The sequence below is a fragment of the Zygosaccharomyces rouxii genome (genome assembly GCF_000026365.1).
Source record: "Zygosaccharomyces rouxii strain CBS732 chromosome D complete sequence".
Taxonomy (NCBI): domain Eukaryota; kingdom Fungi; phylum Ascomycota; class Saccharomycetes; order Saccharomycetales; family Saccharomycetaceae; genus Zygosaccharomyces; species Zygosaccharomyces rouxii.
This window is the reverse complement of record NC_012993.1, coordinates 440,487-457,821: the sequence shown is the minus strand read 5'-3', so window position 1 is coordinate 457,821 and position 17,335 is coordinate 440,487. Positions and strand designations below refer to the sequence as shown.

Here is a 17,335-nt window from a genome sequence, read left to right as displayed (position 1 = left end):
TTTACAGTTTTGGTTCAAACGGTAACTATCAGCTTAGGCCTCTCTCACTGTGAAGATTTGATTGAACCAGAGTTGTCATGGGTGAATTCATGTCATTTGAAGAAAATTAATTGTGGTGGTAATCACAGCTTGTTGTTGCTTGAGGATGGTAGGCTATATGGGTGTGGAGATAACAGCCAAGGTCAGTTAGGTTTGAGAAAAGAAAGAGAAGGGGATCATTGGGTTGGGTGGCAGCCCATAGAAGGTACTTACGAAGATGTGACGTGTGGATGGGAATTTACAGTTGCGATTGATGCCAGTAACCAGTTATTGGCTAGAGGGTGTGGGCTAAAGGGTGAATTAGGTATTGGAGAAACTAAGAGATCCTCACATTTTGCGAAGATTATGGAAGTCGAAAAAGGATCGAAGCTTTTTTCATCTTTCCAGAACTGTGTAGTGGTTGAACCCTGTGGTAAAGGATCGAGAGTGCTTGGATGGGGTTCGAATACCAAATGCCAAATCAAAGAGCCTAAGTGTAGGATAGTGGATCGTCCATATGTGATATATGCAAACGAAGAAGTCCTGATCGATTATGTAGCCATGGGAAAAGATTTCATGCTCATAATAGACATTCATGGTTACATTGTACATGCTATAGGATCTTTACCACGAGAGTTCCGCTTACAAGAATGGCAAGGTAAATCAGTTCAGGTCTCATGTATGTGGTCATCCCTACACATTCACTACAACAGGTCGATTCACTCTTACGGTAACGGTAACCATGGTCAATTATACGCAGTACCGTACCCATTGGAAATAGATTCATTCACTACTGGTAGTGAGCACGGTATCTTAATTCATAACAAAAACCAAGTGTTCTGTTGGGGATGGGGAGAACACGGTAATTGTGGTCGTACGAATGGTCAAGGTTCTATAAATGATTATTCAAATGTTGTGAGTCCATTGAACAAAGTTTTCAATGTAAATTCGAACGCTACATTAAGAATTTACGGTGGATACGCATCAACTTGGATAATTTGCGAATGTTAAGAAGCTTCTTTCCCACGTTCACACACAACCCAAAGACTACTAATGAAAGAGTCGATGGGCTCCCACGGGAAATATGTATAGCCTTCTTGATTATCTATCTAGGAATGGTAGTATCGTGAGGCAGTAATAGGGTAATTTATAGAACAACCTCACTTCTTTACATTCCACTGAAGGAACATTCAAGACTTTTCAAACACGCTTGTTTGAACAGGTATTGAAGGCCTTTGGTTTTCTAAGAATCTGTTAGAGGTTAGCAATGATAATCGGCAAATTTCTTCTTTATATACAAACAGCAACCATTACCCGGACAATCATGTAGATGTACTTAGAAGTCTAACTATGTATTCAATATATTCTTTCTAATTCTCGGTAGCCTATTCAAGTCGTCCAATGCATCCCTTTGTTATTACCACTAAAAATCTCTTTTATTTTCTGAGTACCTCCTTGGGGAATCGAACGCGCGGCTACGTAGCTCCAGACTCTAGAATGTGACAATCGAAAATCGTTATTAAACTCTTCACAGCTTCCACCAACGCTATAGTTTCTCATGCATATATATATATTAGTATAGTACAGAAGCACTCGCTATTGGATTAGGCATTAGCGGCTAACATAACACGTAACAATCACACAATACTATCATATATAACGAAACCGTTACCCGGGCATATTTAAAGGGCTGAAAGAAAAAGTAAATCCCATGGAGCGAGTTGGCAAGGACCCCCAGCCAGCAAAACATATCGACCGTGGTAGATAGCTGCATAACAAATCATAACATCAACACCAAACAAAATAAGGACAACTTTGAAGGATTAAACGCGTTTTAGAACAATTATCAAATTTTTTGCGAGGTACTATTACTCATAAATACAGTTATAATTGACCCATTGGCTTTTATTTGGAAAATATAAACGTGATTTACCAAACGAATTGTAAGAGCCACCAAGTACTAAAGGATTGATAGATTGATATACTTGATTGATTGTTAGTTAAAAGATTGGGTCATCCGGAGGAAAAATTGTTTAAAGTGTTTGAAATATATCCAAAGTTGAGCGGTAAGAGAAAGAGAAAGAAGAAGTGGAAACGAGGAAACTAGTGAAAAAGAGTTTGCCATCAGACTGAAGAGAAGATAGGGAACGAAAGTTAAGATATTAAAAGAAGAACATAGAATTCAAAAAATTGCTGTTAAGAGCTCATGAATAATCCTTCACTGCTTGGATATCCGGCCCTAGGCCCCCAGCAACAGGCGAGCATGATGTCTAATGTGAGAACGGGCACGCCTACGGCTATTCATCAACAGTTGCATGGTAGTGCCCCGCCCAATGCTGCAGGAGCCACTGGCATGCCGCCACCAGGTCTCATTAACCAAAATGTTAATTTAAATTCTAATGACCATACGCATCTGGTAACTCAGCTGGCACAGGCTCAAGCACAAGCACAAGCTCAAGCACAAGTTCAAGCCCAAGCACAGGCTCAGGGAAACAATTTGAATGTTGCCAATAATGCAGCTGCAGTCGCAGCGGCAGCGGCAGCAGCAAATGGTGGTGGTATGGGGATGAATGGTATGGCTCCGCCTAATGCTACAGCAGCAGCATCATTGGGGGTTATGAGTAACCCAGTGAATGTCAATGCTAAGAATCCACTGTATCACCCTCATTTAGAGGACCATTCACTTTCGAATAATCCAATTTGGAAGTTACAGTTACAACTGGCGGCTGTCTCAATGCAATCGACTGGTCAACCAAATGTTTATGCCAGACAAAATGCCATGAAGAAATATCTTTCCAATCAACAGCAACAGGCACAAATATTGGAACAACAACGACAGTCTGGTATTGGTGGGCCTTTGCCATCTTTACAACAACAACCCACTATGGGTCATACACCATTAGCGGCTCATGCACAGGTTGCTGCTCTCCAGCAGCAAAATCCGCAGATGGCAGAGGCATCCATGTCTTTAGTGGATAGAACAAAACAATTATTAGTTGAGATGGCCACTGAGATTGGTAAGGACAATGGTACTGCGAATACAGCAAGTTCTGTAGCTACCTCAACTTCGGCAACGGTGGCTACCAATGGCACGTTGTCTACACCCACTACGCCAAAGACCGAGTTACATACTCTAAGGGACCAACTCACGGGGACTCCAGCATTGCTCTTGCAACATAAAAAACTCTCACAATTCAATATAGATGAAGATGATGAAGTGGAAAACAACCTTATAACGTTAAAGGCTGAAAAACCTGATGATCAACTATGGCACGCAATCGATTTTTCCAATTTACAGATTTCCAATTTAAGTCCAAACCTCTTCAAATATAGTTTCCTTTCAAGGCTATATTTGAATGGTAATAATTTAACAAGTATTCCTGGTGAAATTAGAGAGTTGAAAAATTTAAGAGTATTGGATCTATCCCATAACAAATTGACATCCTTGCCAGGAGAATTGGGATCTTGTTATCAATTGAAATATTTATATTTTTTCGATAACATGGTTACCACTTTACCTTGGGAGTTTGGTAATTTGTTCAATTTACAGTTCTTGGGATGTGAAGGAAATCCGTTGGATAGACATTTGCTAAAAATTCTTACTGAGAAATCAGTTACGGGCCTGGTTTTTTACTTAAGAGATAACAGACCAGAAGTACCATTAATCAAGGATCGTGAATTCATCGAAATTAATACTGATGGTGAAGTTAGTGAAGTTTATGATTCTTTATCAAACGCAACAGACAATTTGAACAAAGAAGTTGCTAAGAGGTCTTTTACTATCATGTCTTATAACATCTTATGTCAACATTACGCTACCCCTAAGATGTACCGTTATACACCATCTTGGGCTCTAAGTTGGGACCATAGGCGTCAAAGATTGACGGAAGAAGTCATGTCCTACATGACCGATATTGTCTGTCTGCAAGAAGTGGAAGCAAAGACTTATGAAGAACATTGGGCTCCACTAATGTTGAAGCAAGGTTATTCAGGAGTATTCCATGCGAAGACAAGAGCTAAGACAATGCATTCTAAAGATTCCAAGAAGGTAGATGGATGTTGTGTCTTTTACAAAGAATCAGAATTTAAACTACAATTCAAAGATGAGGTTGATTTCAGCAGCACTTGGATGAAACATAAGAAATTTCAGCGTACAGAAGACTATTTGAACCGTGCAATGAATAAGGATAACGTGGTAATTTACATAAAGCTAAACCATCTTAAGAGCGGAGAATCTGTTTGGATTGCCACTACACATTTACACTGGGATCCTCAATTTAATGATGTGAAAACTTTCCAAGTTGGTATCCTGATGGATCATTTGGAAGAACTTATAAAGGAACATGGTAGTCCAAGTAGTAGGCAAGACCCTAAGAAAAGTCCAGTTATCATTTGCGGTGATTTCAACTCTCAAAAGGATTCTGCCGTTTACGAATTATTGAGCACTGGTCATGTTCAATCGCATAAGGACATCGATGGTCGTGATTTCGGTTATATGTCGCAAAAGAATTTTGCCCATAATTTAAGTCTGAAATCCGGCTATGGTTACATCGGTGAACTACCATTAACGAATTTTACACCATCTTTCACTAGTACCATCGATTACATATGGTTCTCCACACAAGCATTGCGTATTCGCGGATTACTCGGTGAGATCGATGACGATTACATCTCAAAATTCATTGGATTCCCTAATGATAAATTCCCCAGTGACCATATACCAATCTTGGCCAGATTTGAGTTTACCAAAGGTGGAGCTGGTGGCAGTAGAAAGATTTAATGCAACGTCGTAATATAAAAACTTCCAGGGTAGATAGACACTATATCATCTCGTCATATTTGTAACATAATATAATTTCACTTTCATTTCTATCTACGTATATTCTATTTATTGTAATCATTGTTATTACTATATGATTTGTTTATATAAGAGCGAGCGATAACGGACCTTACGACCAAAAGACTAACATATGGAACATACCTTCTGATATATACAATAGAGGCAATAAACAATTCATTACCGAGCCTTTAATGCGATCAGAAGAGTATACAGATTCCCCCCGTGATGAACAGGATTCCTCCTATACTGAAAGTACGGAAAGGCATTCGTTTATTACCATGATTAAGGATGCAAAATATCTAACATTTCTATTTATTGGTATTGGGTTACTATGGCCATGGAATTGTATCCTGGGGGCATCACAATACTTTAAACACGATGTATTTCTAGATAATACCCTATGGTCGAAGATCTTTGCCAGCTCTATGATGACTGTATCCACTGTTTCTTCTACATTGTTCAATATTTGGCTAGCTAAAAGACAACACAGTTACTCTGAACGTGTCGTTCGAGGATTAATATGGGAAATTATAGTATTCATTATATTGGGCATTCTAACCCTTTTGAAATCGTGGTTCTCTTTACCCTTCATCTTTATTTCCATCATGGTGCTGGTCGCCATAAGCTCAGTTGCTACTGCTATGACACAGAACGGTATTATGGCGGTGGCGAATGTTCACGGTCCTGTTTTCAGTCAAGCGGTCATGGTAGGCCAAGCTGTGGCCGGTGTATTACCGTCCGTGGTTCTCTTCATCATTTCGTTTTCTAGTGATCCATCAAGACAAAGTACCGGTGGTATCTTGTTCTATTTCCTGACGACAGCAGCTGTATCGATTGTTTCGATCATTTTATATCGTGTGAATCAAATTGGTGCTAAATTGGTCAATGTAAGTCCTGGAAGCTCTCCCTCTTCACAAGTTCCCTTCAGTGTCCATTACGACAAATTAAAACATTTGGTGTTGTCCATCTTTACAACATTTGTTGTCACTCTAATCTTCCCTGTGTTTGCATCAACCATTCTTGTAAAGGGTTTACCACTGGCCAATTCTCAATTTGTCCCATTTATCTTCACCATCTGGAACTTAGGTGATCTTTACGGTCGTATCATTGCAGATTGGCCACAGTTCCGCAGTCCAAAGTTTACTCCTTTTAAGGTCTTTGTCTACTCACTACTGCGTATGCTTTTTGTCCCACTATTCTTCCTTTTTAGTAGGGTCAATTCAAGCGAGCATACATCATCCCCCATGGTTAAAGATTTACTCTACACATTATTACAATTCTTATTTGGTCTCACCAATGGCCATGTAATTTCTATCAGTTTCATGAAAGTACCCGAGGCATTAACAACCGATGAGGAAAAAGAAGCAGCTGGTGGATTTACCAATATTTTCGTTTCAGCAGGTCTTACGCTTGGTAGTGTTCTCAGCTACGGTTGTGTATTTATTATCGAATCCTACTCAAAGGTCCATTAAATACCAATGCAAAAAAAAAAATAAATAATTTATTAGAACCTTTGGAAGGAGCTGTAATAATCCCACGTAGTACTAATAATGGTAGTGACAATGACAATGACAATGATAATGATACTAATTGTGTCATTATCATTACTCTTATACTACATATATCTTATCAGCGCCAGACACGTGATATCCACGTGACTTTAAATCTCACACGTCTCACGTGACGCAGTCGCGAAAAATCGTTTGTAGTGATTTGAACACGTAAAAGAAAAAAATTTGAAGAACACGTCGATTTTAAAAAAAAAAAAAATAATAAATACGACAAGAGTTCGAACTCTCCTTGACCGTTAAGACCATTTCCCAATAATAAAAGAATAAAATTTAGGTCAAATTGATCAAGGAATTGGCAATCGAGGGAATCAATCCGAAAAGATGCCTTCCACTACTGGTTTTGAAGGTAGAATCAAGGGAGATAATGCCGAATTGAAGAACAGGAAGGAGGTTTCTAGCGATGAAGAAGAAGTTTTAGATGAGAAGGAAGATTACTCAAAGGAAAAATCAACAGAGCAAGATCCATTGGTTAAGATAGAAGCATGGATAATGCCATTGGTTTTTACGGCATTGGCATTTTTCATTAGAATGTACAAGATCGGTGCTAACAACCGTGTGATTTGGGATGAAGCTCATTTTGGTAAGTTTGGATCTTATTATTTGAGACATGAATTCTATCACGATGTGCATCCACCATTGGGAAAGATGCTCGTTGGTCTATCTGGTTATCTCGCTGGTTACAACGGCTCCTATGACTTTACATCTGGTGAGTTTTATCCTGAATGGGTTGATTTTATCAAGATGAGAATTTTCAACGCTGCCTTCTCTGCTCTGTGTGTTCCATTGGCATATTTTACCGCTAAATCCATTGGTTTCTCTTTACCAACTGTTTGGTTATTTACGTGTTTGGTTTTGTTCGAAAATTCTTTTACAACGTTAGGTAAATTTATCCTATTGGATTCTATGCTTCTATTCTTCACAGTGGCTTCATTTTATTGCTTTGTCACTTACCATAGTTATAGAAACCAACCATTTTCCAGAAAATGGTGGAAGTGGATTAGTTTGACTGGTATTACCCTCGGATGTACCATTTCTGTCAAGATGGTAGGTCTTTTCATCATTACTGTGGTTGGTATTTACACCGTGGGTGAATTGTGGACATTTTTGGCTGACAAGAAGATGTCTTGGAGGACTTACTTTTTCCATTGGTTTGCTAGAATTGTTTGTTTGATCTTAATACCATCTGCCGTTTTCATGCTTTGTTTCAAAGTTCACTTTGATCTTTTGAGCCATTCTGGTACTGGTGATGCTAACATGCCATCTTTGTTCCAAGCCAATTTGCAAGGTAGTGGAGTCGGTGAAGGTCCTCGTGATGTTGCATTAGGTTCATCCCGTGTTGCTATTAAGAACCAAGCCTTGGGTGGTTCTTTGCTACATTCCCACATTCAAGCTTTTCCAGAGGGTTCCAACCAACAACAAGTCACTTGCTATGGTTTCAAAGATGCAAACAATTTGTGGCAATTTGATAGACCTAGAGGCTTACCAGGTTACAACGAAAATGAAACCGATATTGAATTCATTACACAGGATACAGAATACAGATTGGTCCATATAAGCACCGGTAGAAATTTGCACACTCATCCTATTCCAGCACCTATATCTAGACAAGCTTGGGAAGTTTCTGGTTATGGTAATGCTGAAATTGGTGATGTTAAGGATAACTGGGTCATCGAAGTGATGGACCAAAGAGGCCCTGAAGATACTTCTAAGATCCACCCATTGACTACTTCCTTCCGTATTAAAAACGCTGTGTTAAACTGTTATTTGGCTCAAACCGGTCAACATCTACCGGAATGGGGGTTCAGACAATCAGAAGTTGCTTGTGTGAAAGATCCATTCAGAAGAGATAAGAGAACTTGGTGGAACGTCGAAACTCATGAAAACGAATTACTACCACCAAGACCCGAGGGCTTCAAATTCCCAAAGACTAATTTCTTCAAGGACTTTATTCACTTGAATTTGGCCATGATGGCTACCAACAACGCTTTAATCCCAGAAAATGATAAATTGGACTATTTGACTTCTGCTGCATGGCAATGGCCTTCCTTGAATATTGGTCTAAGACTATGTGGATGGAGTGATGATAACATTAGATACTTTTTGCTAGGTACTCCAATTTCTACCTGGGCTTCAACTGCCGCTGTCGGGATATTTGCCGTTTTGTTTGTCCTTTTGGTCCTGAGATGGCAAAGACAATACAACGATTTGAACAAGCCAGGTGATTTCAATTTATTCTTGATCGGTGGTGTTTTCCCCATGCTAGCCTGGGGTACACATTTCGTACCATTTTTGATTATGTCCAGAGTTACTTACGCGCACCACTATCTGCCAGCACTATATTTTGCATTAATTGTTTTATCCTACATTTTCGATGCTGGTTTAAAGAGCTGGTCCGTCACTAAGACTAACCAAGTTTTGAGATTAGCCATTTATGCTCTATTTGGCATCTCCGTCATTGCATGCTTCTTTTATTATGGACCAATTTCATTTGGTATGGAAGGTGCAATCTCCGATTTCCAATACTTGGATTGGTTACCGCGCTGGTACATCTCTGATAAGCACAAAATGCCATGAAGCATTTCTGTGAGGCTTGGAATTGAACTGTAACACACTCAACAATTTAACAAATTCCATGTGTCTAAATTAACTTAAGCAAATTAAATCGAATCAATACCTTCATGAATGCACAAATGTTTTGAATGAAATAAATTTGAATTCCCAACCAATTCATTTCAGGTGGAACTGAAACAAAACTATACGAATGTATGTAAATAATGTCCCTTTATTCTCCCTCAACTTTTCACTGCGTTATCCGATCAGAGTCCATTAGCTCTGTTATACTCCTAATCCTTATATCCCTCGTCGCATGTGGGGTTAAAGCGTTGTTTTGGAAGGGAACATTTCCCTGTATACTGACCACAGAATCTAACTGGGGCGACTGTACAGTGGTTAGTCCTCTCAAGGAATTGGAAGAGTCATGATGGTGAGCCATAGGTGGTGTAGGAAGTAGACTTGGCATCAAAGGCACTATATCATTTTCTGGACCACCAGCAGCTTCATCCTTTGCCAGAGGCGATAAGCTTCTAGGCACTGAGGTGTTAGAAACAGAGCTAGCATAACTAGGAGGTGAAAGCATCTTAACATCTTGGTAAATAGGAGGAACTTCCTCATCCCATGAAATACCTAACCCAGATCTCTCAGTTAAATGAATTCTAAATTGCATTCTCAGAACACGAGCCGCTCCCGTGGGCACACTTATCACTCGTGGCACAAATCCTTCAGAGTTATTTTTACCCTGTCCTGAAGATTGGCTACTGTTTGTCGAGGGAGATGGTCCTAGCTCTTCGGAATTCATGGCTGGTTGTCTATTAGAGCTTCTAGCAGCCAACATAGGTGATAATTCCGCTAACCTTTGATCTGAACTGTTTCTGGGACCACCCGATTTCTTTACAGGCTGTCCATTAGTATATTGTAATGCTTCTTCAGCCACAACAACCTCTACCGCTAAAATGTGGCTTACATAGATACCCAGTGCCGGATCCTGAATATCGCAGGCAACGTTAGCCTCTTGCTTAATGTATTCGGCTTGAGGTTTAGTGGTTGAAACACTTGTGATTGGGTTAGTAACACCAGAATTTAGAGGCATACAATCGATTTCTGTAATGAGTTCAATTTGACCCTTGTTGTCGAAATCTGTCTTCCAACCGCTTTTCATGTCCCCTCTAGTGACAGTTCTTACTTCTTCCGTGAAAAGATTTGAATCACTTTGTAATTCTTGCTGCAATTGTTGCTCTCTTAATCTCTGCTGATGCAGAGTGATTTCTTGTCTTAGTGCATCATCATCAGGGTGAATGAATCCCGCCTGAGATTCGTCATCAGCATCCCGATCTTGATCACCAGGTGTATTGTTATCTCTATTTTGGCCCTGAGCTTCCGGGATTTCTGGAACAGGGGGCAATGGTGTATTATCAGGCGTACTGACAGATACTCTCACTTGAGGAACCTGATCTCCATATCTTTTCAACCCATTATTAGGCTTTTTGGATTTATGATCTTCCTTTTCCTTAACCGATTTTTCCAACTTCCTCAATTCATGTTTGTGAATGTCGCAAGCATGGTTCCTTATACGGGTTATCTCATCGATTCTCCAAGTTAATTTCCTCATTCTCCACCTTCGATCACCAATAGATATACCTTCGATCTTCATCTCTAGCGGGAAAGTTGATTTAGGATACACGACATTCGGCAAAACAGCTGTAGCCGTCAATTCTGTTGGTGGAAAGACTCTTAGAGAATTCTTATCAGGACCTCGTGGTAAGCTCCTAGTGACCGGCACAGGCATAACCAGCTGTAAAAGTTGATCCTTTTGATGGGGACTAGCACCTCTTCTTGGATCCTTATAAGTAACCACAGCACATAATTCGTATTTAATTTGGGTCTCTGAGTTTGATCCCAATGCTGATTTCGCAGGAAACGAACCTGAAATTAAACAGGAGAAGGGAAAAGAATAATTCCCTACTGGCAAATCCTTGGCATTTTTCTGAATATCCCAACTTCTAATATCTGTAGTCTTCGATTGACAGTTCATACACGTTTGAATAGAGTGCAGATCTGCCATGAACGGCTTATGGAAATGTACTTTTTGCACTAATGTTAACATCACTGAAGTTACAGTAACTTTTGTATAACCAGCCATAATTTGTAAATTACTAGAAGGTGCTGGTGATAGCGTAGCAGGTTGTGAATTCGACACTGCAAGGTTCGAAAATGCGTTCGACAAGTTGACACCAACGGTACTCTTCCTCTTATTTTCTCTACTGGTGACGGGGGTGACAGAACTTCCCATCTGTACGCTATCATATGGGTTCTTAACTCTCAATGAAACCAATCCACTAAGTAAGGATCCAGAGGATTCAGTCGCAGTACCATATAGAACACATGGCGGCGATTCAATATCAATGCATATTTCTATGGGATGTTCTTCTGGAGATCTATAAGCTGATCGAAAAGTATCAGCAGAATTAGGGTGCTTCTGATTTGGATATTTATACTTATGAACCAGTTTTGAGAGTCCCATATTCATATGGTCGGATTGGATTGTATATTAATGGGATAAGTCTATTGAGAGTTTGGTAAACCTTTAAGCAAAGAATTTCTGTAGAAATGGCGAAATTTTAGTTTTAAATTAAATTGACATCTATAGTTTCCAACAGACTTCAATACCAACCAAATGGCTACTTGCTACCTGACTCTAATGATACGATATGTCCTTGTGGAATGAATTCTTATCGTCATCTCACCTCAAGGGTCAAAAATTTTTCAAATTCATGCTACGTAGAACGTTTAAAGAGATGGCAAAGTGAAGGTGGGTTAAAAAAATGGAAATGTTGGCCGACATAGAACCCTTTGGAGGCCATATGATGGGATCATGAACATTCCACTTTATACTTATCATTCTTATAAAAAAAGGCCGGTCGATTTGGTGCTTTTGATGTAGAGTTTGGAACCGTCAAATCCACTTTTAAAAATCCCATGAAACAAAGGTATTTTCCAGATATATTCCGGTGGTTGACTATTTCAAAATTATCTTAAACTACCAGGAATCATTCGGTGTATCAACTGCCATAATTGAATTGAATTCCATAGCATAAATTTATCTTGACATCCCGTCAAAATACATGCGATACTAAGGGTAAAATCAAAGAAAGTCCAGTTAAAAATACCTTCAATCAGTTTCTGAATGGTTGTTTCCTATTTGTAACAGGATCCAATCTCTCTCAGACCGACAGTACCCACGCCAGGACTCGTATTTTACACCAACCCCGGCGTATTCGACAGAACTCATATAGATTTTTCTTCCTTCCTCGAGCAATTTTTCTATACAAATGACGTCGTTAGAAATCGATTCAAGTACGTCTGAAATGGTTAGATCTACGTATCTAGCCGCCAATGGACTCTATTATTATCATTATTATCATTATTATATTTACTTGGGCATCTGTCGTCTGCCGTGATTTGCAGATCTGCTCTTCTCATGCGAAGATCAACAAACGAAGATGGATCCTACGGTATGTACCTATAACAAAGGAGGATCTATAGAATTGACGAATACAAGCGCCGTATCTGGGAAACTCCATTGGGATTTTAATAATCTTTCTACTCTCGCTTATTGAAAAGTCTGCTAATGGACGTTTTCAGCCGCCCAGATTACTATCCTACTCCATCTAGTAATGTGGTTCGGTACAGAGAGCCCGATGGGTTTAAAGGCAAGAGGTCAGTATTAAATACAGATCTCGTGGCTCTCATCGTAGATCTATCCTCACCAATAGACGCTGTTGATTACACAGTTATCTCTGATTTTTTTCTTGTATACAGAAATTTCATGTCCCCATTACAGTTGCAGGAGTTATTAGTTTTGAGGTTCCATTGGTGTATCGATGAAATAATGGCTGATAGAGCTAAGAAAACGAGACGGAAGAAAATTGGTGAAATTGCATTGGTACGAACATTTGTTCTTCTGAGACATTGGATTCTCAACTATTTCGTTCAAGATTTTTTAGTGGATGTTAATTTAAGATTACAATTTATCAAATTTCTGAATCTATATTTACAAGATTTACCTAAAATTGTGCGATGTACTATGCTTAATTTGAAAAAATCGTGGATCCATTGTACCAAGAAAGTTTGGACAAATTTAGATTTAAATGAACCAAAATCTATAGGAGAAGATGAACTATGGGTTTTTTACGAAATAAAGGATTTTACAGAATTAGACGAGTTAAGGAAAAGAGATAGCCAATTGAGCTCTTACGCGATTCAAGGTAGTTCGAGCCCGAATTTTAGAAATCAGAGTGTTTTATCACTTTACAAAAGTTCCGATGTGTTCCAGCTTCCAGCACCTTCACCAGTAGATAAGAAGAAAAGGGAAAATCGTACAGCATCCATGATTCTTTTCCCTCAAGATAACTCCAATGTGAAAAATGTAGATCCAAGAACGCCCGCTACAGCTGGTACTCAAGAGTTGTCTCCATCCAATAGAAGTGCTTCGAAAAGCCAGAAGAAAAAAATTAATCGACTCTCTAGGTTGACGAAGGTATCTACAGTAATGAAAGATGTCGAATATCCATCTACGCCTGGGATTGATAAAGTGATACCTCCTACGCCAGCAAAGAAAGTGGAACTGATACTACAATTACCAGAAGATAACAAGAATGGTCCTCCTATGAAAAATCCTAATTCTCATAACCATAGTAAAGGCGATGTGAGAAGATCTGTTAGTTGGAGTAAAGTTACTGGGATGAATCGAACGTCCAATATAGTAAAAAATCGAACTTCCAGATCGGCAAGTATTGGTAAAGCTTCAACGAATTTCCGCAGTTCAATGCTTCATCATGGTGCTATGGGACTTCTGAGCAAATGGAGGAAAAATCACGCGTATTATAAGCACAATGATATGGATGGAGCATCCTTGTCCTCGTTCTCGAAAGATGACACATTAAGGGACGGGAATGGTAAAAAGGAGATGGATAATTTTGTGAAATACGTAATATCCATTAGTTCCTTAGAAGATAGAAATTTTGCACCTAGGGAGATGGAAAATTTAGTTTCAACCAAGTTCGATTTGTTAAGCGCTAGAACCATCGAAGAAGTAGAATTTTTGGTTACTTTAGAAAATAATTTAATCAAAGAGCTCAACGATACTGTAGTGGAGACTACAGATATACCGTCGGCGGTTAGAAGAAACGGACAGGATGATCAAACGAAAATTACCGACATTATGCAATTTAGCGCAATGGATAATTTAAATCTGTATCAAACGGTTAACTCTATTGCAAATTCCGTCTTCTCCCTTTCTAGGTCATTGACACAACGAAAACAACAACAACAGCATCAACATCAACAATCACAAAACCAAAACCTCATAGGCTCACCATCATTTGCTGCTCTTGAAAGACGAAAAGTACAAAGTGCAATCCCTTTCATGAATAGTGCCTCTCAATCCAGGTTCAGCATTTCCAGCCAAACATTGGACAGAGATGGAACACCAAGATTGGACGATACAGGTCCTCAAAGGCTGGTGTTCCATGGTTCAGGTGTACTCGATAGTAGTAGTAAAAAAGGATTTGGTACATTATCACGCTCCGATTCTGCATCTACTTTTTTAACGCCCACAAAATTGCGTAATTCCCAATCACCCAGACGTAATTCACCCTCCAAAGGACAATTGCCCAATTTACAGGAACAACATGAAATTTCGCAAGACAGCAATCATGATGATGGAGCTTCCACATCGTCTTTTGTGTCCTATGATTCTGATCTTTCTAGCACATTCAACAACAACTTATACGCAACTAGAAGAAAATCAAAGAAAATGTCATTAATCTACCCCGACGAAGCTCGTTCGTTGAAAAGGAAAGACGCTCATTCTAATCTCCATGAGTTCACTTTTGAAGATGAAAATAAACTGGAAAGAGAAGAAACCCAGTCCTTGACATCTTTTGTCACAACGAATACAACAAACGACCAAAGAATAATTGATATTGATGATGATGATAATGACAATGATAGCGACAGCGACTCTTCAATTTCTGATGTTCAAGGTTTTTCAACTTACGACAATAAGGAGGATAAGTATGGAAATGAAGCGAGAAACGAACTGAAAGATATAAGGAAGGATAGAAATGAGGATGAGAATGGACAAGGGAATGAATTGGAGCATACTGTGGGGCAAGAAAATAAAGATGAAAGAGATAGTGAAACTAAAAACGAAATTATAAATAAAAATCAACCCACCATTAGCGTGAGGAGGGCAAGTGGTAGAGTCAGTTTAGGTCAGAGGAGAACACGTATTGCTTCCAACCCTAGAGAGAGCATGTGGTCTGCCTCCCAACGAGTTGGTCAAGACCCCGATTACATTACCAAGGACAAAGAACTTCGAGAAAAAGAGATGGAGTTATTCGAACTTGAGCAATATGTGTCGAATAGAGTATCTACAGCGACAAGTGTAGACACCTCTATGCTTTTTTCTTCGGCTAACTGTAGTCCTAGAAGAAGTAGAATGTTGGGACCCGACCACATCCGTCTTTCTGCAACACCTAGTATCAAGTCTATTTCCAGTGATCATCCTGATTTTGGCGCTGATACTTTTGAAACTTACGATGAGAGCATTCATCGACAGGCTACCTCTGAATCTGTGGCGAATAATCGAAATCCAGCTCCTAACAATAAATTACAACCGCAAGAATCTACTGATTCCTCATTTAATTACTCCACTACTGGTTCACAAAATGGTATTGGATTATCCACAGGTGGTATGGGTAGTAAATATCTTTTCGCTCCAGAGAATGAAGGTACTGATTATGCATCTCCGGACAAAAACGTAGAAGCTTTGAAAAACAGATTCTTCGAAGAAGATGACGATGGTTCCCACGATAATGATAGTAAACTGGATAGGGATAGTCCTTCAAAGGAAAGGGGAGATCAAGACAACGTTGACCATGGTATTGAAGAAAATGATAATAGCATGGACAGGTTATTAGGTACTCTTGACGACACACAGAAGAATATACCGAAAATATCCTCTCCTGAATCGAGGCGCACACTTGATTGGAACAATATATCTCAGGATTCTGAAGTGGATGATCCTGTCAATGTGGCCCTAATGAAACTTGAAGGTACATATAAGCGTGGTGAAAATGATGTGAAACAAAATTCTGAAGACAAAGGACCCTCCCGACAGAGCTCCAGCGCTTCAATTCTGGCCCGTGAAGTGAGTATGTTAGGAATTGCAGATGTAAATGGAGGACCACCAGATCCCGGTGACAAACGCAAATCCTTACTCATCGAAACTAGAAGACGAACCATTATGAACATACCGTATACGCCAAAGGAGGAAAAAATTCAAGTAGATAAGCAAGAAAACATAGCACTACAGGCCAAAGATTTGTTGAATCAATACGAGATGAAGGATCCAAATTTAACGGTGAACAACTGTGAGCAGCATATTCCTTTTATCTTAATGTATGATTCTTTATCAATCGCCCAACAGATGACCTTAATTGAAAGGGAGCTGTTGAGCGAAGTGGATTGGAAAGATCTTTTAGACGTAAATCTAAAATATCGCGGACCCACCGTGACCAGTTGGTTACAATTATTGGTGCAAAACGAATCGTTATCTGGTATAGACCTTGCCATTGCCAGATTTAACCTTACTGTTGATTGGATAATTTCTGAAATTATTCTAACTTCGGACATTAGGCTCAAAAGAAACACCATTCAAAGATTTATCCATGTCGCAGATCACTGTCGGTCATTTCAAAACTACAATACTCTAATGGAAATTGTTCTTGCATTAAACTCAACAACAGTGCAAAAATGCATTGAGGCATGGAGACTTATCGAACCAGGAGATCTCATCACCTGGGGAGAATTAAAGAAGATGCCATCCTTGGATAAAAATTATTCGTACATCAGAAAACTACTCAACAATATTGATCCAATCAAAGGTTGTGCACCTTTCATAGTGGTTTATCTATCTGATCTGACCTTGAATAATGAGAAGAGGACCTGGATCGAAGAAAAACAAGTTGTTAATTACAACAAATTTGAAACGAACGTACAAATTGTGAAAAACTTCATTCAAAGGGTTCAATGGTCCAAATTTTACAACTTCCCTGTAGATCATGAACTGCTGAGTAAATGTGTTTATTTGACAGCACTGTCACACGATGAGATCACCCAGATCATAAACAAACTAAACAAATAACAAACTCTTATATAACAAATTATGCATTTTCTCCCGATTTTTCTGCTTTCAATAAAAAAAAAAGAAGAAAAAAAAAATATTTATGAAGGTAATTTGATAGCCGCTGAGAACATTTTTTTTTACTTCTTATTTAATTTAACT

General features: G+C 39.1%; 6 protein-coding genes across 6 annotated transcripts; 5 read left to right on the top strand and 1 right to left on the bottom strand.

Annotated features, from left to right (window-relative positions):
- Nucleotides 1-384: 384 nt before the first annotated feature.
- Nucleotides 385-1,029, top strand: ATS1 (Ats1p; the record flags this gene model as incomplete). Its single annotated transcript, XM_002496620.1, has 1 exon — nucleotides 385-1,029. The coding sequence occupies one exon, from the start codon at nucleotides 385-387 to the stop codon at nucleotides 1,027-1,029; it is 645 nt and encodes a 214-aa protein (XP_002496665.1).
- A 1,195-nt stretch (nucleotides 1,030-2,224) lies between these two features.
- On the top strand, nucleotides 2,225-4,798 carry CCR4 (CCR4-NOT core exoribonuclease subunit CCR4; the record flags this gene model as incomplete). Its single annotated transcript, XM_002496619.1, has 1 exon — nucleotides 2,225-4,798. The coding sequence occupies one exon, from the start codon at nucleotides 2,225-2,227 to the stop codon at nucleotides 4,796-4,798; it is 2,574 nt and encodes an 857-aa protein (XP_002496664.1).
- Nucleotides 4,799-5,049: 251 nt separating this feature from the next.
- On the top strand, nucleotides 5,050-6,330 carry FUN26 (nucleoside transmembrane transporter FUN26; the record flags this gene model as incomplete). The annotated part of the gene is made up of 1 exon (XM_002496618.1): nucleotides 5,050-6,330. The coding sequence occupies one exon, from the start codon at nucleotides 5,050-5,052 to the stop codon at nucleotides 6,328-6,330; it is 1,281 nt and encodes a 426-aa protein (XP_002496663.1).
- A 420-nt stretch (nucleotides 6,331-6,750) lies between these two features.
- On the top strand, nucleotides 6,751-9,003 carry PMT2 (dolichyl-phosphate-mannose-protein mannosyltransferase PMT2; the record flags this gene model as incomplete). The annotated part of the gene is made up of 1 exon (XM_002496617.1): nucleotides 6,751-9,003. The coding sequence occupies one exon, from the start codon at nucleotides 6,751-6,753 to the stop codon at nucleotides 9,001-9,003; it is 2,253 nt and encodes a 750-aa protein (XP_002496662.1).
- A 226-nt stretch (nucleotides 9,004-9,229) lies between these two features.
- On the bottom strand, nucleotides 9,230-11,512 carry LDB19 (Ldb19p; the record flags this gene model as incomplete). The annotated part of the gene is made up of 1 exon (XM_002496616.1): nucleotides 9,230-11,512. The coding sequence occupies one exon, from the start codon at nucleotides 11,510-11,512 to the stop codon at nucleotides 9,230-9,232; it is 2,283 nt and encodes a 760-aa protein (XP_002496661.1).
- Nucleotides 11,513-12,613: 1,101 nt separating this feature from the next.
- LTE1 (mitotic regulator LTE1) lies at nucleotides 12,614-17,194 on the top strand (the record flags this gene model as incomplete). Its single annotated transcript, XM_002496615.1, has 1 exon — nucleotides 12,614-17,194. The coding sequence occupies one exon, from the start codon at nucleotides 12,614-12,616 to the stop codon at nucleotides 17,192-17,194; it is 4,581 nt and encodes a 1,526-aa protein (XP_002496660.1).
- Between the last annotated feature and the right edge of the window lie 141 nt (nucleotides 17,195-17,335).